Raw genomic sequence first — 23,704 nt, 5'->3', positions numbered from 1 at the left:
ATCCTGAATCGAGGTCCCCAGCAAGCAGCCACCTTCCCTAGGTGATAGGTCAGGTCTGCAGATGGATGTGTAACAGATGGAACAGGTCCTGTTTTCCACAGGAAGGAGCCACCCATTGCTATATCTTGCCACTTCTTCCTGGTGGTCTTGCCTGGTTTAGGGTCAGGTTTAGGTGTAAGGGACCCAGATAATTTACTTGAAAGTACATATGGCTCATCTTCAACTTTGAAGGTGGTGAATCTCTTTCATATTTTTAAGCCTTTAGGTGGAGGAGGAACCTTCCTCTTGGTGCCAGAGATCACAGTTTGGGATAGATGGTGTCTCAATTTCTACTGAACCCTGGGATACAGAGATATTGAGACTGTAGTGTCTGCAAGAAGTTTCTCAGAGGGTTCCTGGAAGTTTCCTGATGATGCCAGACCTTGTCCCTAGATGATTGCAAAGCAAAGCCCTTAGACTTCTGCACAGACTGCTGTGTCCATGTGCGACACAGGAAAAGCAAAATCTGTAAGGAAATAACACAGGGGGAGGCAGAGGGCAGGAAAAATAGTTTTATCAAAAGAAAATTATTTCAGAGATGGTAAGCTAATTGATTTCTTAGAACTACCAGAGTGGATTTTAATGCTTAGCTGAATTTTATTTTTTTTGGCACAATGCCCCACAGGACCTGGGTAGAATAGGGAGGATAGGATCAGTGCAGGGATTTCTAAGGCAGTTCAGAAGCACAGCCAGAAGGAAGACTGCAGCAAATAGCATTTTCAGGATAAAGAAGTTGCCAGTGAATTTTTCTTTTTAAAGGAAAAGCCCTGGGACCAATTGTTTTAATTGTATTCATTCATTACTTTGGGGAGAACAACTTACAAACTTGTGAAAGTTGTAGATGACACAGGGAATAAAGAAATTTCCATTAAAAACAAAAACAAAAAAAAAATCATAGGGGATGTCTGAATGATCTTGTTAACAGGAATTAGAAAGGAAGTGTGGTAGGCTTCAGATGTGGTAAGCTTACTAGAATTTCTAGGATTTTAATTAAACAGGTTTCAGCTCTTGCAGGACCATAAGACATTGGTGATGGTTTCAAATTATTTTCCTTTTAAATTCTTTTGCTTTGGAACATTATAGCTGTAGCTTTAAATATTTTATTGCAGATTTAAGTTTTGGATCTGTAAAATGTTTTACAGCCTACAGCACATGAAGAGACTTCCCATGTGTGGATTTTTTAAAACTGTATCAACTGTCTGGTTGTCCCAGGCAGTCCCTTTCAGTGGTAAATTCTTGTGGATTTTAAACATTCTTAACAAGAGTGTCCTTTCCTAGTTCTTTCTTATATCTAATCAATCATAATTGTAACCATGAGTTCCTTCTGCAAGTAAAAATTTTTGATTTGTTTAATCAGTGTTTCATCACTCTGTGGAGAACTTACTTATGAAAAACGTACTTTTTCTTTTTGCTGGAAAGTACAGAATTAATCAAATCCCAATTATTGAAAATGTTATTCTAATAATCATATTGTTTTGATATTGAAGCTACACTTGAAGGGGTTCTAATTTTTGCCAAATGCCTCTTTTAAAGTCTGGATCAAACAAACTACTAGGACATTGTATTAGTATTGCCTGGCTGAATGAATGCATGAAGGCTTCCAGCACACATATGTCTAAACTTTGACTGCAGTCAATAAAGTTAAAAAGAATTTGAGATCAACCTTTTTGTAAATGTCAAAAGCTAAATCACATAAATGTTAAATAGGAGTTAGATTCACTAAAAATATTGTTGTAGTGGCTATCGTGGCTTCCTCTCCAGAGCTCTTTGCAATTGCTGTGAAGGAGCTTCAAGGAGGCTCAGAAAGCTGGATCTGTAAAAAGTATTTAGGCTTCTTATTCCTGGCTTCAAAACCTGTGGAGTTCAGTTGTTCTTACTCCTTACACAATCGATGGAGTAGTGGATAAATGATTTTTGGATGCATTCTCAAAATCAGTCAGAGACGACAGGACACAGACCAAGGAACTTATAAAGGTAGACAAGAGTCAGCACTGAGATTTCCACGTATTATAAATCCTGCCATTTTTCTAGGAAGTTAAAGCCTTCCTCTGGGGCTATACAGATGTATTTCTGTACATGTGGAATTCGCATCCCTGAATAATTTTTTGGACTCCAGAGTGCTACTGTCTGTACTTCAAACGCTGAATGGAGGTCAGTCCTTTCTCTCAGAAAGCTATTTCTGAGATGATGATATTTTTATCTTAGTTTCTCTTTGAAGAAGACACCAAAGAAGTGGAAATTCTCTTTTCTCTTCCCTTCTCTTTGAATCCTCTAAAAGGAATGCAAACTTACATCAGCCCACTGTCAGGATCAAGTGGCAGACATCTGCAACCTTTTCGGGCAGTAACTCTAAGTACTTTCGGTACTGTAATAAATGGGAGAGTAACACATTCCAGAAAGATACAGTGTAGGTGGAAAACTAGGAATATGTCCAGATACTCTTAAACAGATCCATAACAAGAAGTGCTTATGTTTGCTCTGCACTGTTCCGAGGGAGGAAGGTGGGTGGTGAATTCCTGTATTTCATTCTGCAAATTGCACATGTACGAAAGAGAGGAGGAATACAGAGCAGAATTAGACAGTGTTGTAGAGAACATTTCACTTACAAAACTTTTTAAAGTTCAGCCTGTACGTGAACATTGAGTTGGCAGTTGTTTGGATGATGAGAAATGAGCAGATGTTGGTCTTTCTTCTGGAGAGACTGTTCTAGTCATTCCTTCAATATGTACGGTTAGTAATGTGGCATGAGCAGGAGTGCCTTTACTGCGCCTTCGTTTGCCATGCAGGCACATAGTGGAGATTTGTTCTGACATGTTTTACATCCCTGATCTAAAGAGGGGTTGCTAAGAGAAACTAAAACTTCATGATGACAGACAAGACAATGTATGGTATTAACAGGTCCTAACAGTCACGACAAAACTTCCTTAAAAAACTCTGTGATCAAGTGGAACTTGCCAGACAGGACAAATAGGTGTCAAGGACTAGGGGAATCTGTTAAGCCATCTCAACTGCATACCTCAAGAAGCAGTTACGTTTCCTAATAAGTAAATAAACAGTAACATTTAAAAAATGCATTAGTCAAAGTGTATGTTGGGAAACAGGAGGCTATGGCTTTGCAGTTATCAGGGGTGGTGCCTTGCATGGTGATTGCTGAAACCACGGCTTCCTACAGAAGAAAGAATTCATCCATAAAACAAATGTCCTATTCAATATAGAACTACACTCCCCCACAGTTCCTCTTGCCTTCAAGCTCAGGACACAACGAAGTTCTTGTTTGCAGCCACTAAGAAAGGAAGCAGACTTTACTTGGCCCACTTTCCCCCTTTGCTTTGTTTTGAACTCTTCTAAATCTTGTCATGCCTCCAGCTTGAAAACTTCCCTTCTATGATCCTTCTGCTTCTTGAGGTTGCATATAATAGAGATATGGTCACTGTACCCTTCATCTGTTTAAAGTGATTCTGTATATGAGATACTAATTTTAAACAGAATGGGACTGAAGAATCCAGCTGCAGCAACTTGATCAATGGAAAACCTAACCTTTCATGTCCTTCAAGTAATTTTCATCACTTCCCAGCTTCATCAAGAATATGTCCACATGTCTTTTCAAGACATCTTCTCTCTCTAAGGCTCTAAACCAGCAATTCATATAAGCATTAAAATCACTAGTTGGAAGGTATAAGAGGGTGAAATCTGTTTCAAAATACAAAAATTATATAAATTTTGATTTTCACTACATGGTTTTCTATCCAGTTCTGACAATTACAGTAAGAATTCAGAGACCTGACCCCTAGGTTAGCATAGCTCCGGATTGCCATGCTCATGCAGTGTTACATCCAAAGTTCCCAGCTCTGATATGTTTCTTTGTCTATACTGGAAAGTTATACTCCTCTCAGTGCCAGTGATTGTAGGCCTGTCAACATCACATTGAAATGCTATGCCCTGGAGAAGGAGAGGAGGGAAATATATGAATTATCTTTTGATTATGATACTCTGCAGTGTAGCCTTCAGCTCTTATTTTGTTTTCCAGACATTTTCTTCACTTTAGTGTTATTTGTTTAATTTCAGCCTGTGTAATGTTCTGATGCACCAGCAAACTAATTTGCCTACAGCCTAGAAAAAATTCATGTTTTACCTCTGTCAAGTCTAATGATTGCAAGTGTTTGCTCTTGCACTGGTGGAACAGACAAGTGCTCTGTGTTAACTCGTCAGCCTTCTGCAATCAGTCCTGAGGTCTGCCCTCAGATCAGCTTTGCTTCTTTTGTCCATCTTGCTGAAATGATAAATCATGGTATTTGTTATGAAGGTTTCTGTGATGGATGCCATCATCCATGGGTTCACCGAGGCTTTTGCTTATATGAATATTAGACACTTTAGGATGAACGCGAAGACAGAAAGCAAGAACTTCACAACACCCTTTCACCTGGAAACTAGTTGTTTTTAGCTTTTCACTTCTCTTGAAAGTACTTATCCTATGTGCAGCTCTACAAATACGAATCTAAAGAAGTCTCCCTACCTTGACTACCTTGTTTAGCTTAAACTTTATTTCCTTAAAATGCTTTGCATAACTTGTTTAGTTCTTTCCATAGAAAATACTTGCCATCATTTTCTTAAATTTATCTCTGATTGCACCTTTGTCTCAGGCAGGATTCCTGTATGTTATCGAACAACACTCTTAGGCAAATTTTTTACTACAAAACTAGGTAAAGGTAGCTTCTGAATAGGCTTGATAAAACAGACTTTTTTCATCATTATTAAAAGGAAGACTAGATTCAGAATTGGTCCTCTTAAATGTTTATGGTATTAGTGGGGTGTGACCTATGTAAAGTTTTGACTTTAATAATGAACTGAACACACCCAAAAACAGGGCCAGAATGCTCCCTTTGCTCACAGGAATTGCTCTGAGTTTGGGATTCCTTTCTGTGTAATGTTAGCATCCTGAACAGTGCTGTGTAGCCTAAGCTAATCATTTATAGCCTGTGGGCACCTCTCACCCCAAGATGAGGTGTCTCAATGGGAAAAAATTGGTGATGCTTCCGGATTCCTACAGCTTTGCATTGACTTACCTAATCTAGGAACCACAGGGGAAGGAGATTATCACAGTTGAGTGAGATGATGGTAGGCAGAGGTTAAAAGCACAGGGTGCAGGGTGATGGGAACAAGAGAGACTGCAGGAACAACATAGCAGGGTGAAGGGACAACTACCTCAAATGTCTATAGTCCCTTACTGAAAAATACAGTACAGCATTGGTATGTTGTGACAGCTATTCTCATTGATCAGAGTTTGGTGGAAGTAATCAGGCAGCCTGAAATATGGAACATACCGAGCTTTGAACACTGGCTTAACATATTTGCATAAGAAAAAAATAGTTAATTGAAATTAAATGGATTACTTTTTATTTCTCTCAAGGAAACATCACTTCTGCTGAATGAATAGTAAGCAGTCTGTGGTAATTCGTGATGAAGTGATTCACATTTATTAAAAAGTAAACTTAAACAAAGCTCCCAGATCCTTTGAATCTGTGGTAGAAATTCTATGTCAATTTAAATAAAACTGTAGACAAGTACAGAATGTACATTAATTTTCCATTATTAATTTTATTATTTCCTGTAAAATTCAATGTAAGAATGAAAGACAGGCAAGGAAAAATAATGCAAGTCTTTTCAGGTGTACACAGTATGGATGTTTACATTTCAGTTAGCAGTGCAACAAAAGAAAGTCAATCTGTAGTAAGGCTTAGCTGCAAACTTTTATCTGTGAAAAAAATAAAGATAAATAGAATTATTTGATAAGCAAATGCTAAACTCTGTGGGATCTGAGATTCCAAGTGTGATCTTAATAATATGACTACAAGAAAAATTAAAAGTTCTTAGTTGTCTCCAAGACAGAAAGGACTTTTAAAAAAGGATTTTGTTTATTAAGGCTGAGATACTGTCAGCTCCATTACATAGTTTTGATGCAGTGCTTTCTGACTAAAGTATTATGCCCTCTATTTTGCAACCATTTAGACTGATAGATTTCCTTCTGGTATTAAAATCCTTGTATTTTTCCTTAAAAAGCCTGTTACATACCAGTAGATCTTAATACAGTATTATGTGGTATAATGTAAAAATCTTTCCTTGAGCTTCTATTGATGACCATGACGTTGTATGATAGGGAATACCCTTTCAGTCAATTTGGATCAGCTGTTCTGGCTGTGTCCCCTTGCAACATTTTGCGTATAACCCATTTACTGATTTTTGGGAGCAGCAGACAGAGAGAAATCCTTGACATTATGCAAGCTTGTTTTAGCAACAGCTGAAACACTGGTGGGTTATCGTTGCTGTTTTAGAGCACAGCAACACACAGGCTTCTGTGAGCAAAGTTGACTTCATAACTTCATTCTATCCAGACCCAGTACATCATGTTACTCATTTGTACTCAGGTTGCTACCAGTGAAATGGAAGCTATTAATGGTTTTAATCAGTAGATCTTAAATAGATCTACTTTTTACAGGGATTTATTCTCATTTTGACAATGCAGACACCGAGGTGAAAATATGTGAAAGAGTTAGACTGGATACCAGTAAGTTCAAAATGTGAAAGTTTTGTTATATCTAGTCAAAATGCAGAGAATTTCTTCGTTTGATAAGGAAAAATGCTACAGAATCTAATTAATATATGTATAATCCTGTTGTTTTGCATGTATTCATACTCAAGAACACTAGAAATCTGGGAAATTTACTATATTTTTGTCACTGTTTTAATGTCTAATGATACATATTTTAAAAAATTGGTTTTTTTAATTTTTAACTTCCAGGCACTATATTTTATGTATTTTTGTCTGCTAGATTAAAGAGATAGGAGTTAAAAAATCACCTTAAGTAGGTAATTTATCATGTACAGACTGTATCATCAAGATTCAGTTCTGTCTTAATCCATCTTAGAGCTCATTTAGTCTCTCACTGTACAGTCTATTTCCAAATTGCAAATCAATCTTACAGTTTTCCTCTAAAGTTTGAGCTTTATCTTGGCATTGCTTTTAGTGGAAAAACTGGATAGAATTGGCTATCTTCAGTTTTGGGAGAGTAGGTACTTTAGCAGTACTCTAGGTACTGTAAGTATACGTCTTTTTTGCTAAGCATATATCTTGAAGTGTACGTCTTTTTTCAGATGGGCACAGGTTGCTTTCAATCCATGCTGCAATCCAATACATGCTGGCATACTCTGAACTGTGCCCAGCAAAAGAGTGAGTAGGGCTAAGGATCCCCAGAGCAGTGGTCTCCAGATAGGTGTGTCTGCACCCCAGAGGATGATCTGTTGGGATGCAGGAAGAAAATGGCTAAATTTGCATTTATATTTCTTTTTATATTAAAAATAAGAAAGAAATTAATCTTTACTAATATTTAGTACACAAATTGACACTGGTGCATTTAGTTGATCCATGTGTCATATGGTCATGTAGGGTTCATGAAGTGTCCTGGGGGAAAAGTGGGTACTTTGCAGCGTTGAGGAGTTGGGAGGGGTTGGGTATGCTCACTCATTCATTCACTTTCAGCATACTGTGATGTATTACAGTTTACATGTCCACAGTTAAGTGGATTTACAGATTATATTATCTAGTTTTACTAAACTACAAAATGGACAAGTGGCTTAAAAAGATTCCTGCAAAGCAACTGCAGATCAAAGATAATACTGATAATACCAGTAGAAGTGAAAAAGAAGAAAATGACAAAGCTGGCATTTTTTCTTCTGCTAGTATGAGCTTCTCATCAGCTTCGTTATGGATTAAAAACAATGATCAGCTAACGAGATCTGACAAGAAGTGAGCCAAAAAAAACCCAAAAAACAATTACAACTTAAAATAGAGATTTATGGCTACTGTTGCTAATAGTGAACCTTTCTCTAAAGTTATATTGTGCCTTGAGATGTTTGCTATTGATAGCATATGAAGACATTGCAATTAGAAAGACATTGAAGAAGTTAAGCATCCAGAACGTGGAAACAAGCCTCAAGTGATATTTAAAGTTATGTGATACTCTGTCCAGAACTTTACATAACTAAACATAATGATAAATGTTTAAAATCAAATTCTGATGTTTCTTTATAGAAAAAGACAAAAAGGCCCGTATTATTGGGGCAACACTTGTTCTTCTTGTTGTAGTGAAAATAGCTGAAATGATACATGGAAAAAATTATGACAAAAAAGTCCATTCCTTTGTCAGCATATACTGTTGAAAGATGCACTAATGAATTGCTGAAGAATTGAAAATCAGATATTAAAACAAAGCATGCAGTGCAGGAGGTTTGGTGCAGCTGGGTGAAAATACAGATGTTTCTAATGTGTCTCAGGTATTTGCTAGATTCTGTTTCAATAATTAAACAGATAAAGAAGTACTTCTTTGTAAGCTATTGAAGGAAAAATGTACTGCAGAAGATACATTCTTGGCAGTAACTGACTTCTTTAATGAGAGTAATGTTTTATGGAAAAATCATGTAAGCATAACCACTAATGGAGTGACTGGGCCAAAAAATGTATTCTAGGGAGTTGCAGAGCTAGCATCACACATGAAATTCCTTCGCTGTGTTAGCCATAGACAAGCTCTTGCAGCAAAGCAGCTGGAGCCAAAAGTGTATGAAGTCCCCCAGGGTGCTATCGATGTGGTTAATTTTATATGTAAAAATGCCTTTAATAGTAGTATATTTACGGTACTCTCTAATGAGGTGGGGAATGACCATGAACATTCATTGTAGCCCATAGAAGTTCACTGGTTTTCTTATGGTGAAGTGCTTAAAAAGGTTGTCAAACTTGAAGATGTTACACATTTTTATTTTACAGACAAGTGTTACAAACTTGCTGACCTTTTCCGTCATGAAAGGAAGCTGTCCATAGTAGATATTTAAAAAAAAAAAAGACACATACTTAATGTGTCCCTTCAATATGAAGGTGACATTTTAGCAGTGAATGAGAAAGTCACTGCTTTTGAGAGCAAACTTTTACTATGGAGAGCACATTTTGGAAACAGATGTTCACAGCAAGGGCTCCACCCTTTACGTAATCTAAGTACCCCCTGAATCGAGCACAGCTTCTTTGGGGTAAGTTATGTATATGGGGCTGTTCCGTATATCGTTGTTTCCAGCAAGGATAAATGGCCTTAGTAAGATGCCCTATTCAATTCCTGTAGGTTCTTTTCACACCATGACACCATATGAAGACACTTGCATGCCACTTCCCCTTGTAAAACTGAAAATTAATCTATTAACCTCTATAGTACAGCAGTTTGGAGAAACAATTGGAAACTAAAAGATCCATCACATTGTAAGATATTCTCACTTTCTTCATTTCTCCTTTCCTTTAGGGCCATTACTTAAGAGTATCACATCATCTGGTGACGTAGGGAATCAGGGTAGGGAGAGAAAGAGGGAGGATTCCCCTCCTCCTTTCTCTAATGTACATTCTTAGACCCAAATGTCAGCAATAACTTTTGTATTTCCCTTACTTTGACATGTTCATATAATGTGAAGGGGACTCTGGTTCCATGTCAATGGATCAATATTTGAACATTTATTCACACAAATTAGTGATGGATGATCAGTTTCCCGAATCCTCTAATAACACCTACACTCCTAGATATTATCTGTCAATTTTTCTGAGCATTAAGATTAATAAATAGATGACAATTTAAAGAATTATTTAGATTGCAGGATCCACACATCTAAATTCAAATATGACTGCAAAGCTTTAACAGAAATGTTCTGTAAAAAAGAGAACATCATTTAAACAAAGTTAATGGCTTTCTCCTAATTCCCAGTTCCAGCTTCTTCTTGCCAGAGTTTGCTTGTGTGGACTACTGGGATTATTGCCTGTGCTTCTAGATCTCTTTCTGGTTTAAAGGAGGGAGATTAATGTTACAGGCTGTTAATGTTACAGTTTTGGGGGGTTTTTAAATGCTAAATGGACATTATCCTTCAGACCAATTAAAAACATGTAACAGATTACATGGAATTTGTATAAAACTCAAAAATAGATAAAAATTATTTTTAAAGAGATTGTTCAATTCTGATGAAATCAAATGTGTATCCCTAAATAATGCTACAAGGATTCTCTCCTTCCTAAGAGGGAAGCATTACATATGCTTATGAAGGTACCAAACATTTTTTATACCAGATTGTTGTTAGTTTTTGTGGGGATATAGAAGGATAAAGTCTGATTGCAGGTGTTCTGTGAGTTCCAAGGGCAGCAACAGTAAAAAGTATTAGTACACATGGTCAAGGAGATGACCACCAATCCATAGCAAACACACATTTTTACCACCTGAAGTTGCCAACAAGTTGTCCAAAGACACAGATTGAAACTGCTTCCTTAATTTGTTTTCTTACTGTCTTCTTCAGACAGTACTGATAAACTGTTTATATTTTTGTGTGATTTTCCAGTCATGGATAACATTTTTTTTAATTTCTTAAACCAAATAACTTGTATTAATGTGATCCTGGAGGATTTTCCTGCAGAAAAAGAGAAATTGAAACTAATGAAATGAAAAAATGCCACCATGTTTTTTTAATTACGTTGCTGTAAGAATGAGTGCAACCCCCACAAGGCTGCTTAAGACAATATGCCAAGATGTAGCACAATGCCTATTCAGAATCCCACTGAGAATAACATAAAATAATGTGCAGAATTTATTTATGAAGGACTTGATATGAGATATACCAAGAATTATTGTGCTTTAGGAAGTTTCAAGAAAAGATACTGGAAGGAAGAAATCTCAGAACATAGAAGTCTGTCAAAGGGCAATTAACAAAGGTATTAAAGGGTTCAAAAAGATATGTACAAGAGCCAGGGGAAAATCTCTTTTCTAGAAGGACTTTTCACAGGTAACTGCAGTACAGCTTCAGCCAACAATTGAAATCTCAGTGGAGGAAGTATGTGAACCAAACTGAGACGCTCAAGTACAGTAAATTATCACCACCATATGGCATCCTTCTGAGGATTCTGAAGTAAATAAAGTGTGAAATAACAGTCATACGCCATTGCAGGGAATGTTGCTGCAAGGTTTTCTTCAATATTAAAAGAGATGTTAATAGAGTTTTCATATTTTCTTTAATCTTGGAGAACCAAGGGATAATCCCCAAATTCCCAAATAAAGTTTAATCATCTAGTAGTCCTAGAAAATAGGATGAAAATGCTCTAACACTGACACTACTTTAGCTTGCTTTACCTTAATTTAACTTAAAAAGTCAATTTAATTTAAAGTTAGCATAGCATATATTAACCTGATGAAATTAACTGGCATGTGTTAACTGAGCTATTAACTAACTCACCTAAATTCCTGCTTTCCAAAGAGAAATTTGATTTTGGCTTCTACACATTATTTAGTTGCTTGGTTTTTTTAACAGAAGTAGTTACTCTCTGAAGCCTTTAGCAGAGGACAGTCATGTCTCTCATGATGAATTTGGGAAAATCAGTGTTGTAATATATGATAGTGCCAGTATCAGTTTCTAGGGGAAACTGGGAGGGAGAGACAAAGAGATATTAGAAGCAAAAATGATAGTTTAATCTGTAAATTTCTTCTCCCTGGGAGATAGCAACTACTGTAGCTCCTCTTATGCCAGTGAGTGCCATTTAAACATCAATTATTTTTTCTGTTGCAGAATCTTAGCAGCTTTTACACTCCTTTAAGCAGCCTTGAACTTCAATTTGCTGCTGCATATATGGAAGAGGGAACAGGACAACCTCGTGTGCTTCCCAGAAATCACAATTTGATTTCGTGTCAACTGCATGGCACATTTTCAAAATACATATAAGTAGTTAAAATTGTATGCCTGGTCTTTTATTAGTTTTGCCAGCTTTATTTTCAGTTTTATACTTTTTTCTGAGACCATAGGTGGCACTATCATGCTCACTAAATGTTAGATACCATTAATTTTCCACATGATCCATTCATTTTTTTTTTTTTATATTTTCTAGTATTGCCTCTCTTCTTTTTTGTTTTGTTTGGAAATAGAGCAGTAAAATAAAGACATTTCTTCAGGAAGCATTCACTGATGGGTAGACTCAAGTGAGGTTTCCTATAACAATTAAGATCTGGGTGCATAGTTGCCATACAGCTCCTACAAGACTGCTGCTTCTTCCTGCAGGTATAGCATCTGCAGAAATCAGTGCTTCAGTGTTGTTAAGGTTAATGACTTTTCCTCAAAGAGGTGATTAACAATCTTTATTGAACAAGTCCTGGCATAGAAAATCTTACATACGAATGTACTGCTTTAAGAAACAGGAGAGTTTGGATGCTTGAACATCTGTCTTGTTCTGTTTCTTTATTAAAAATAATTGTTGATTATAGATTGTTTTTCTGCTTATTCTTGTGCTGTCCTGAACCAAAAATTCATCTTTAGCTAGTAGAATCTGTTTGAGAAGGTAACCTGGTGAGTGGCCCCAATTTCTTAACAAGTCCATGGTTTTATATAAGACCTATCTTCAAGCAAGTATAGTAGTTTCAGGTGAGACAGAATACTCCATCATGTGTATGCTTGTTTGGGTAGAGTCAAGACGTCAAGGACTAATTCTTAAAGCATTCTGACTATTCCACAACTGATGAAAATACTTTTTAGGGGATTTATTTTTCATACAGTTAAACGCTGGAACAGCTGCTTCTTACAAAAGTTTTAGTTGTAGCATTAAGCTGTCACTACCAGATGTCTTCAAAAGACATAGAGAACTGTCTTAATTGAATGAATACCATAGGAGGCTCTGTGAACATTCTTGAAACTATACACTGAAGTGACACTTTTTCAGAGGTTACTGAACTGAATAATAAATTTCCTAAATAGAAAAGTATTAATTGTCTTTGGCCATTTGAACTTCCTTCCAGATCAAATGGCAATAAAATTGAACTTATCAAGTACGTTATCAGAAATTCTATAGCTCGTTGTAAAATTTATGTAGAATGCGCAGATCTGAATGTAGTAACACCTAAGTTAGCAGACTTGGACACCAATTGGGATTTACAGATGGAATATACAGAAATCCTTTCTGTAAATAAAATCATGGTTGGTGTCTGGAGATGATCTTTTTTCTCACATATCCTAGATTATGTAGCCTTTCAGCTACTCTGTGAGATAGTATGTCTATTATTTGAAATATGGAGTACTTTGAGGAGATCCAAAGGGAAGGATGTGGTTCCTATTATGAAGACTGCCACTACTAAGACTGCGAATTTCAGCTTTCTTCTGGGTCGTTGGTTTGAAAGCAGGAAGAAAAGAGATTTCCTGTAACACTGACAGTATCTCAGTTTTTCAAGATTTCATAACTTCTCAGTTCCTCCAGTAGAGATGGGTGAGTGCAGACTCTTGAAGCCAACTATTATAGCCAGATTCACAATCCTACTTTCAAAGGTCTGAGCTTCTGATGTTTTGCTGTTTCTCACAAACAGAGAAGATTAAAAAAAAAATAAAATTGCACTTTTGAAATATTTGTGAAATTATTTTCATTTTTTGCATTATAAAAATAAATAAACCAAATATTGTGACTGCACAGAGAGCTGATGAAGCATTTTGACGGAACGATCAGATCGGCAGTGCTTGCATGTGCAGAAGGTGGGCTTTTAGGTTTGTAAACCAGTTGTTTCCTCAGATAATAATCCCAGTGATTACAGGAATGGTATTAGTAAGCATCTGAGACAGAAAAAAACTAATCAGTGACTAATTATTCCTACTTTAAAGACTCCAAAAAGTTACTTCGGAAAATTATACATTAGTATGACATTTCAATACGTAACACTAAGAAATGCATTACTACTTGACTGTCATGTACCTTCAGTTTAGTTTCTTCTAACTTTAGTTTTGAAATGGATTAAGTTTACAGTCCTTACTACAATGCACTACGGAATTCCAGTCTTAAGAAAACCAAAAAGGATGAGTCAATTTAATAGACAAGTGCAAGTGAAAAAGGTTCTTTGAATGTAAATGATACACAATGGAGAGAAAGAGGAATATTTATTTTTAAAATCTTATTACTACTTGTCTCTGCCCAGTAATATCGCTTCAGTTAGCATCCAATTTAGTTCTCTAATGTAGCAGAACCAATTTGACTCAGAAGAGATTAGAAGGTAACTTCTGTATTTTTCCAGAAGAAAGTAACATGGGGCTGAAGAATGGTTCATATGTTAAAATTTTCTTGTCTATTTATAGTAGCATTACCATTTGGGCAACATTGTAATGTGCCCAACCTTTGACCCTAAAATGATGTCTTTTTACTGTTTTTCATCTGAAAGAAGAAATAGAGACTTATGATGTTTTAACCACAGGGGGTTTTTTACAAAGTTGATCTAACCAAAACTGTTCAAAGCAGTGCATTGCTGCATGAAAGTAAGTTAATGAAAAGCTTTATTAAACTGTTCTCAAACTTTATGCAAACCTCCACTCCAGAAATGCCTAAAGCTCAAATACCCCAGTGTGTTGTAATGAAGGCAAATATTCCCATAGTTCAGGCATAGAACAGTATTGAACCTAAGCTTGATATTGCTGACCTTTTGACATTTAGGAAGCCTGAGGAATGTGGATTGCTATTTTTTAGGATTTTTGAAATAAGGTTGTAATAATTTCTTATCATCTGTATTCTCACGGGTTCTATAATCTCCCTTTCTTCAAAATGTCATCCAATTTTTATATTAGGTAAATGCTTCTTTCTTTTTTAGTTTCCCACTGAGGCTTGTATTCATAGTTGTCAGTTGATAACAATACGTACTCCCGGATGCAGAGGTTTTCATAAATGTTGACGTAGTCCCCTGAGTCTGATGTAATTAAACCATTAGTAAACAGCTCTAGCTTTGGTACATCAACTGAGTGCATGGTAAAGCTTCAAACTTGGCCCAGGGTTTCTGAAAGAAAAAATCCCAGATACATAAAGACTTCCAAGTTTTTCAAAAGCCTCTCGATTTGTACAAACCTCCTCTACCAGCCAAGAGGTGGCTGGAACCTGTGTGTTCTCCCTCAGCGGTTGGGTGGTCAGGTTGAGAATGGGTGCGGGAAGGTAGCCCACTGCTCTGACCTTGCCCTGAGAACCTTTTATGAGGGTAAGAGATCTCTGGGGCTTCTAAGTTTCGGTAGATGCCAGTGGTACACCGGCGTTTTGAGACAGGTTAGATTTTGAGACCTGGAATTCAGCTACAGTTCAGCTGCTGTATCTGAGAGTCATCTAGGCTCCATTTATAGTTAATGGAGAAAGAAGAGAGGCTTTTCCAGGGTGCAATTCATCTCACCTGTTCCAGGCATTTATTTATGGATGAGATGACTCATTCCTTAGAAATGCCCATTAACTTTGCCAACATCCATGTAACATCCTTCCTAGTTAGTGTTGGAATAAAAAATATTTCATCCTTCATGTATGAAGAGACTGTAAATGTATAAATGTTACTGTTGCTTTCATTCTGCCTAATCAAGGAGGATTTTACATAAAGGCACTTCCTTTTGTAATTCTAAATAATAACTCTTTTCGCACTGTTAACATTTTCTTAAGCAATATTTAATTATCATTCATGTTTGTTTGAATTATCCCTGTCAATGAATTCTGCTTAGAATTGTTTTAGTAAATAGACTCTTCCTGAGTATAATAAATGTATTTGAAATGTGTATGTATATAAAAATTACTAATGACTACTATATGTTGTCCACCTGTAATAATGTAATTAGATGTTGAGTCCCTAATTTTTGGTTCAGTAGTTGAACGGTCTATTTGCTACATGAAGACTACTACAGAAATGGTTTTGAGGGTGGTGTAACACTGTGTGTTTCAAAAGAAATTAATTATCTTTTTCTAGGCTGTGATTTATTCTTTTCTTCTCTGCTGCCATGAGACTTTCCATCTTGTTCTATTCTTATTTCCTGATCTAGACCAAATTCACCAATGTAAAGCAGCTTTACTATGTATGTTGGGGTTTTTTTAAATTTCTCTACGTATTTTTCTCTAAACACGTAGTCTAAACCCTGAGAAATTTTATTTTTCAGAAAAAGATGCAGGTATAGCCTATATTTTGCTTTCTATGTTCTGACTATACTCCATACATAATAATATACAGCACTTTTACTTGTCTGCCTCCACATTCCCTCCAAGATAAAATGTTGAGTATTTCAGCCCTCCTAGTCACTTGAATGCTTCTTGCACCAACTTTCAGTAGTCCTGTTGCATTCCCTTGCTTTAATAAACAAGCAGTTCTAAATGCTTGCTTAATTACTTGCACTTCTGGCATTGGTTTATGAATTATTAAATAATCTATTCCCAATATGGCCCCTATTTACTTTCATAATACCAGGCATGAAAATTACTGTTGTATAATATTACAGCCTCCAGAGCCTTTGCTTTTGTTCTGCTATCTGTAAGAGTCAAGTCTGATAAACTTGTAGAAGGATGGTTGTCCTATTTACCTGGAAGCCATCAGAAACCACACTGCCCTCGGTTTTGTAGACAGTGTCTCACACTGAAGGATCCAGAAGTATATTTTGTGTATATTTTCTTCCTCCGTTTTCTTCATCGGTACTTCTGAACTCCTCATGTGAACAGATGTTATTTCTTATAGCATATATCATTAACTTTCAATCCTTGCTTTTATAGCTTGACAATACATTATGCATTTTTTTCCTGTAAGGAATGTACCGTGTCTTTTCCCCTCTCTTCTGTACTACTGAGTTGTATGTTAACTTGTCTTAGTGTCCAATCTTATTGAAGAGAGTGTTTTTTTTCAGGCCAAACAAAGTCCTGCTGAACATATTGAGCATGTTCTTAGCATGCTTGTAGATTAAGTGGAATTTAATCTGTTCATATTTTGTCATAGTGCAGAGCCCTGTTTTTTCCCTAGTTAAATATTTCTTTCACTGTAATATGCTGGTGTCTTCCAGTACCTGATAGCAAGTGATCCATCTCTTAATAAGATGAATGGATTTTATCTTTTTCTTGCAGAGAAATCACCTTCTAACTTGAACTGTTTGTAAGTCACCTTAAAGCCCCCTAATTAACATCCCCCTACCACAAGACCCTACATTCCTATCAATTCTTTTTACACACAACTGGTAGGTTTAACATCAGAGTTCCTGATTATGTTTAGCCACTGTGACCAAAAAACATGAGAAAGAAATTTTCTTACTTTAATTTTTTTACCTTAGAGAATTTGGGGGAAATTAGGGATGCCTTACTAATAGTTAAAGAATATTTTACTGTTTCCTCTTGGTTTATTTATGCTTCATCTTTTAGTTTTGCATTGTCTGTTTGCTTCAAATAAATTTCTACCCCCGTCTCATTTTTATAGTCCTAAATGAGGTGTATATCCATGAAAGTGTCTCTCTAATTTATCCAGATAGAGTGTTTCTTGAAAGTAAGTTTCATTCAATGCTTCTAAGCCTCTAAATGTGAGTAATGTGTTTATTTCATTGGAATGAAAATAAGGATAATTATGTTTTCTTATAATGCATCATATATGGTGAGATCTCTACTAATCCCAGAAATTGTAATCTGTCCCATGCAATTACTCACAATTTACATTTTGTCCACGTAGTGAGGAAGTATTTTTTTCTTATCATTCAAACATTTGTTTTGTACACATATATTTATAACTCTGTACTGAAACTCCTACATTACAGCATTTCAAAGTACACAGTATACTTTGGGCAGCAGGAAATCTTAGTAAAATATCTGACTATGTAATCCATCTGGTCTGACTAGTTCTCATTTGTTAGGAGTCTCTTATGGTCAGCATCTGGTAGGATTAGACTGCTCTGAATGACAAGGATTTAGTTTGCTGTACTTACACGCAGCTTTAGTGAACCAAAAGGTCATGGGAAATATCTGTTAAAAGCAAAGTAGTATTATTAATCTAAAACTTATTAAATTTATTTTGTAAATAACTGGCCGAGTTAGGATTAACTGAATGAAGTGTGCCTTTGAGCATATATTTTGAAACCTAGTCTGAAACCTTGGTCAGTGGAGACCCCTGAACCCAAACTACCGTCACTAGAGTGACAATTCATCAGGAATATCACCTTTCTTTACTATTTTACTGGAGGAAAAAAAGGACAAAATTGGCTTAAAAAAATTAAATACTGTGGTCAAATGGATACTATTTACTACCGGTCAGCAGGTGTTTGCTCCAACTGAGGTGAGAATTCTCATTTCACCTAAAACAAGATCAATGTGTGTGCAACTTTTGTATCCTTGTGAGGTACAGGATCATTTATATATTCTATGCAGAGAATCATCATACGTACCTCATATAGGAAGTAAAAAACAACCAGAATTCAGTGTCAGGGCTCTGAGAGCATCTAAAGGCCTTTCTGACCAGCCCCCCAAGACTGCCTCATCCACCACAACTGCATTTCAGCTCAGCCTGGCGCCATCAGTCTGTGCCCCAGTGATGCTGTGGGGGGTGTTGGTTTCTCATTCTCTCCATCACAGCCATGCCTGGCAGGGACCTTGTTGGCTTGGATCCACGTCTTGGCTTGTTCCCAGGCCTGTCTTGTTGGTATGGATCTGCCCAGCAATCACAGGTTGTGTCTGACTCCAGTTGTTCTCACAAGACCCCGTCCTATCCCAGACTTGTGGATTGACTTCCCAGCTTTGCCCTGAACCTGCCTTATTGCTATGAACTTGCACGGAGGTGTCACCTCATGGCTGAAACTGGCTATTCTCTCCAAGCATGTTCTGCTCCCCTTGCTGGGGTGTTGGCTGGTGAGATCCCTGTCCCAGGGGCTGTGTGATTACACATCCCTCTTCCCTATGGGGCAGCCAGCCCATGCTGCTCCCCAGCATTTGCTTCCTTTCCTTAAACCTTCACCCATCCCTCCCGATACAGAGCACAAGAGTGTTGCAATTTGATCTCCTCTAGATTCATTATTTTTTACAACCCACTTAGTTATTTTATCTACTCTCTCAATTTGCTAGAGATTAAAGAAATTAATTTCTTCCTTGGCAGTGCAAGTTCTTGAGTCCTCAAAACCCCTGTATTCCTTCCCAGGTGCAGGGTCAGGGACTTTGTTGTTTGCCTCTCAAACATCACTGAATCTGATACAACAGCTATGAGGTAGGCAAGTATTGTTGCCATCCACTTCACAGGAAAAAGATACAGCCAGACTTGGTAGCAAACTTTAAAACCTTTATTTCAGTCATGAGCTGAGTGAAAGAGGAGCTCTGGCAGAATGAGAAGGAAAAGGCATTTTTCTTGCATCCCACCTTCTCTTGTGCCTCAAGCACAAGGGCCATCCTTTTTTTGCTGCAAATGTGTCCCTTACACATGACACAAACCCTTCATTTTTTTTTGGAGCTTACTCCTTGGTATTTGCACCCCAGTAAGTTTTGAAGTTGACCACACATAGATTAAATACGTAGTCTGGTAAAATATTGATTTCATCTTTTAGGTAGAGTAAAATTGTCTTTTTTTTAATGTTTTTTTCTCTGAGTTACGGCCTAGGGTCTCTGAGCAGTGATTTGTGAAAATTTCCAGTTTTATTGATGATCAGGTCTGGTAGTTCCTGTTTTGGAAAAATAAAATATTACTGTCTTCAAGGTATGCAAAGTTCATATAAACAGACATAGATCTACAACCTTCATTAAATTGTTAACAAGGGACTAAAATCACACAGAATTACACTGCTTCTGGATAAGTCAGTGCAATATTTACTTAGGAACTATGGATTCCCCACAAAAACTTAATGGAGTTTTGTTACAACTTTCTACAGCAAATTCCTCAAGTTGAAATTATCCTATTTACACAAAAAAGAAGCAGAAGTATAGTAGTTCTATAATTCTCTTTACTTGGAGTTGCTGGAATGAAACAATTGCTGCTGAGCTCTAAAACTGCTTGTACTGCTGGTGATCACACTTTCCAGGACTGCAAGCATCTGCTAAAACAACATATCCATCATTTTGTGTTCTGAGTTTCACAAATTTCATCCAAAATCAGAATGTTTGCAACAGGAATTGGCAGCTCTAGAACTGGAGGTGAGGCTTTGCAAATTCTGACTTTGGACCCAAATCCAAATCAGAAGATTCTGTAGTTAAATTTATTTGAAAGAAACGAATAATCTCTGTAGAAAGAAAACCAGAAATTTCCATTCCATTATATATTTAGAGTATTTATAAAGGAAGAAAAGAACCTGAGGATGGTGAAAAAAAAAGTATGGAAAGAGGGAACAAAGATTAGGAAATATAATATAAATACCCTAGACCAGGCACAAGATGACACGTGTCAGACAAGTGGTTAGAGCATTGAAAGGGGAAAAAAAACATTGCCTTCTAGAAAACCAGTGTAAACCTTGTAAATGCATATAAAGCTCTTAGTATCTTGTTGGGGTAATGGGAAAGAATCACCTTTCTTTTAGCAAAATCTCCACAACACATGAATCTGGAAAACATAAAATATGTGATCGTAGCAGTGAAGGAAAAAGTTTTTCAACTTCTTTGGCATAAAAATCTAGTAAGGTATGTAGTTCAAGGAGCTCTGAAAGCCACAGAGGACTTGGCTTCTAGCAGATGAGCCAGGACATTTCAGAGAAATTTCTCAATGGCTGAATTTAAATGCATGTTACTCAGAAAAAAACCCAAATATATGCAATTGTATTCTTCAGTTGCAGAGTTCATGAATGAGTTCTGAAGGGATGGAGTCACAGCAAGTCAGTAGACAGTCTGAAGTGTAATTTTTATAATTGTCAGCTTTATGCCCACCATTGAAGCCTATCTATAAGTAATAATCTATTTTAATTATATTTAATGTGGAATTTTTTATCACAGTTCTCACAAGAATGGTCTAATTTGACTAAAGAGTATTTGGGTAAATCATGTTTTCTGCTCAGAGTAGCTGAATAATGTTAAACTATTCTTTTTTTAGATTAAAAGAATTACTAGAATCGGTTTCAGCAGAAAATCAAGAAAATATCAGAAAAGCAAATCTGAAACTAAAAATGTTCTTGTACAGAAGAAAGTAGGACAGTATGGGGTAGAAGCATATGAGACATTCGCTTGGAAAGTACAGTGCTGATAGCTAAGGAAAATATTACTTTTTGTCAGTAGCGAATGATAGTTTTAGTGAACTTTCATACTAGGTAAAAGGATTTTGGACATTAGCTAAACTATGATCAAGAGAGGTCTGTTTTCTTTTGGTATCACTACTGGTTTGTTTCAGAAAAAAAGTTTTTCTTTTTATTGAGAAAAACTTGTATCGTAAAGAGCAGTTAATGGCATTGTTGGAGCTAAAATAACAATAATTCATTTTTACTAGTAAACTAGCAGAAAAAGGAGTCATTACTGATCATTTTTGTCAGTGAATATAATGGCCAGTCTTCGCGAACGAAGATTTGGGGAAAGGTCTTTTACCTTTCCAGCCTGCGCAATGGATTTTTTAGGTGAGACACAGCCTGCGCTGAACTGAGCCCACCCTTTAATCCTAAGGTTCATCTGCCGGGGCCAAGCGAGCTTGGACAATGGCAGTGAGGTCCTCAGGACGTAGGTTTGTTTAGAGTGACCTTCTCATAGATGGATGGCCTCACAGGGCTAACGAGCTACCATCTGCCCGGGGGACTTGGGATTAGAACCTGGGTCGCAGCAGTGAGAGTCCTGCATGCTAACCACTAGGCCACCAGGGGTCTCCTGTCAGTGAATATATTTTCACAGAATTAGCTTAAAAACTGATAACATAATAAAAAGATAAAAGGTTCCAACTAAAATGTTGGTGAGCTGACCATTCTGACTTTCTTCTTTAAGATAAACTATTTTTTAAATAAAAAGTTACTTATATGTCCAGTTTGTTTTAATTGTGAAAGGTTATAATGTAAAAAAATGTGTCTTAGTGATTTTAAAGCATGGTTAAAAGGGATGAAATGACATAGAGGCCATGGAAAAAAGTAATTAAGGCAGCTGTTGTAGTAATGATTGTCAGGAAATGACCCATACAGAGGGTCATCAGAAAGTATCTTCATATGACATATAGGCTTCTAAATTTTCATGTTTAATACCACATATCTTCCGTCTTCTATTTTCTGTGTTTGCATTTGAGATATCTGTTTTACATTGTGATTTACTTCTCCTATTTCTGTCATTAAAAACAAATTAAATAGATAATCAGTGCCGTGAATGTGATCATAATTTTATTAACTTAAAATTTATGTGCCACTCTGTTCATTTCAGTCTGTAATCATGTTACAGACTAAAATTATTTTTGCTTATCTATTAGGAATAGTAATGTGAAACTGGTTTTGCAGTCATGTGGCTGGAGGAAAACCATCAATGATTAAGACAGAAAACCTTGAAGTAGTTATATGAAACAAAACCCCTAAATCGGTAAGCCAGATTGCTTTGTATGTTATCTGGCTTCTTTGTGCTATTACACAGCTCAAAGAGGACAGTCTTGCCACTATTAAAAAAAATTTAGGTGCAAAAATCTGTTGGTACATAGTTGTATGGGTCACCTTTAAACAACCTATACCACCTGCTGCTCCATGGTCTAAGAGAGGGGGAGGGCACAAAGGAGTTCATTAAGCTTTATCAGTCCCTAAATGTTGTAAATTAAGCTCTGCTGATTCATGCTAGGACCAGCTGACAGTGATTTCAAATCAGTACTTGAGAATGTGTAAGATTTTCCTTGATGAGTCTTTTGCCTTTAGAGAGTCTCAAACATCACCTTGGCTGCAAAAAAGCTTTTGGTCTTAACAGCCTAGGAAATATAGGAGAATTATCCCTCCCCGTGGTGCAAAGTGGGAGCCTACTGTGAACTTTTCACCACACATAATAAGACTTCTTACACAGTATAGCCATTGATAGTAGATTATGGTCATAAAGGAATAGTGCCTTGATCAGATTCTAGACAAAATGGAAAAAGATATCTGTGTTCATATATCATTTTCGAGATTGTTACTTGTCATTACAGTGATAAATATAGTCCATCTGCTTTCTTCTCACTGAATCTCAGTTCACTAGTTTACCTTTTTCTCAACTTCTGACAGGTGAGGAATGATCTGACTGGCGTCCTTTATGGTGAAGACATCGAGATTTCAGATACTGAGAGTTTTTCCAATGATCCCTGCACAAGTGTAAAGAAGCTTAAGGTATGTGCTGCTGTTTGAGGAATAACGAGAAAGTGGCAATTTTTTTTTCTATGAAGAGGGCAAATGAAACAAAATTTGTGTTAGAATGACATATTATTACATTCCATTGCATAATAAGATTAAAAAAATGGCATTTTGAAGGCCCGGTCCTGCTTAAGTTAATGCAAGTCCATGCATATAGTAAATATTTTTAATAGTTCCCAATAGTGACAATAAGCAAAGAAAGTTGTTGCTGGCTTAATATTTTTGCCTAAAGCCCTAATCTTAGTGATATAAGCGTGAAAAGTCTTGAGGCTTGGAACCAGAACCATTTTAAGGTAAATTATTGTAGTAAAGGTAAATAAATGTAGCAAAAGCATTGAGCTTCCATTAGCTTCATTACACATTTTAGATTGAATTCTTTGCTTACATCATCTGCATTATTTCATATGAATTATAGGGGGAAAAAAGGAAAAAAAAATTGATAGTAGAATAATTTACCACTTTTTCTTACTATTATGATTTATTAGATTCCTGGCATCTCATAAAATTAAAACTATATTTTAGCATTACCATGCAGTGCAACCAGCAATAAATTATTGAACAGCAGGAGAAAGCATTTTTAAATGGT

General features: G+C 36.5%; 1 protein-coding gene across 2 annotated transcripts in view; it reads left to right on the top strand.

Annotated features, from left to right (window-relative positions):
• Positions 1 to 23,704, top strand: part of GABBR2 (gamma-aminobutyric acid type B receptor subunit 2) — a 473,412-nt gene that overhangs the window by 196,136 nt on the left and 253,572 nt on the right. For both annotated transcript variants that reach the window (XM_027679466.1, XM_027679477.1), the window contains exon 4: positions 22,993 to 23,094. In XM_027679466.1, the coding sequence (XP_027535267.1) occupies positions 22,993 to 23,094 (102 nt within the window). The remainder of the gene's footprint in view (positions 1 to 22,992; positions 23,095 to 23,704) is intronic.

The sequence above is a fragment of the Neopelma chrysocephalum genome, unplaced genomic scaffold (assembly GCF_003984885.1).
Source record: "Neopelma chrysocephalum unplaced genomic scaffold, ASM398488v2 Primary Assembly neopelma1_22b, whole genome shotgun sequence".
NCBI lineage: Eukaryota > Metazoa > Chordata > Aves > Passeriformes > Pipridae > Neopelma > Neopelma chrysocephalum.
The sequence above is the reverse complement of the archived record's forward strand: the minus strand, read 5'-3'. Positions and strand labels throughout refer to the sequence as shown.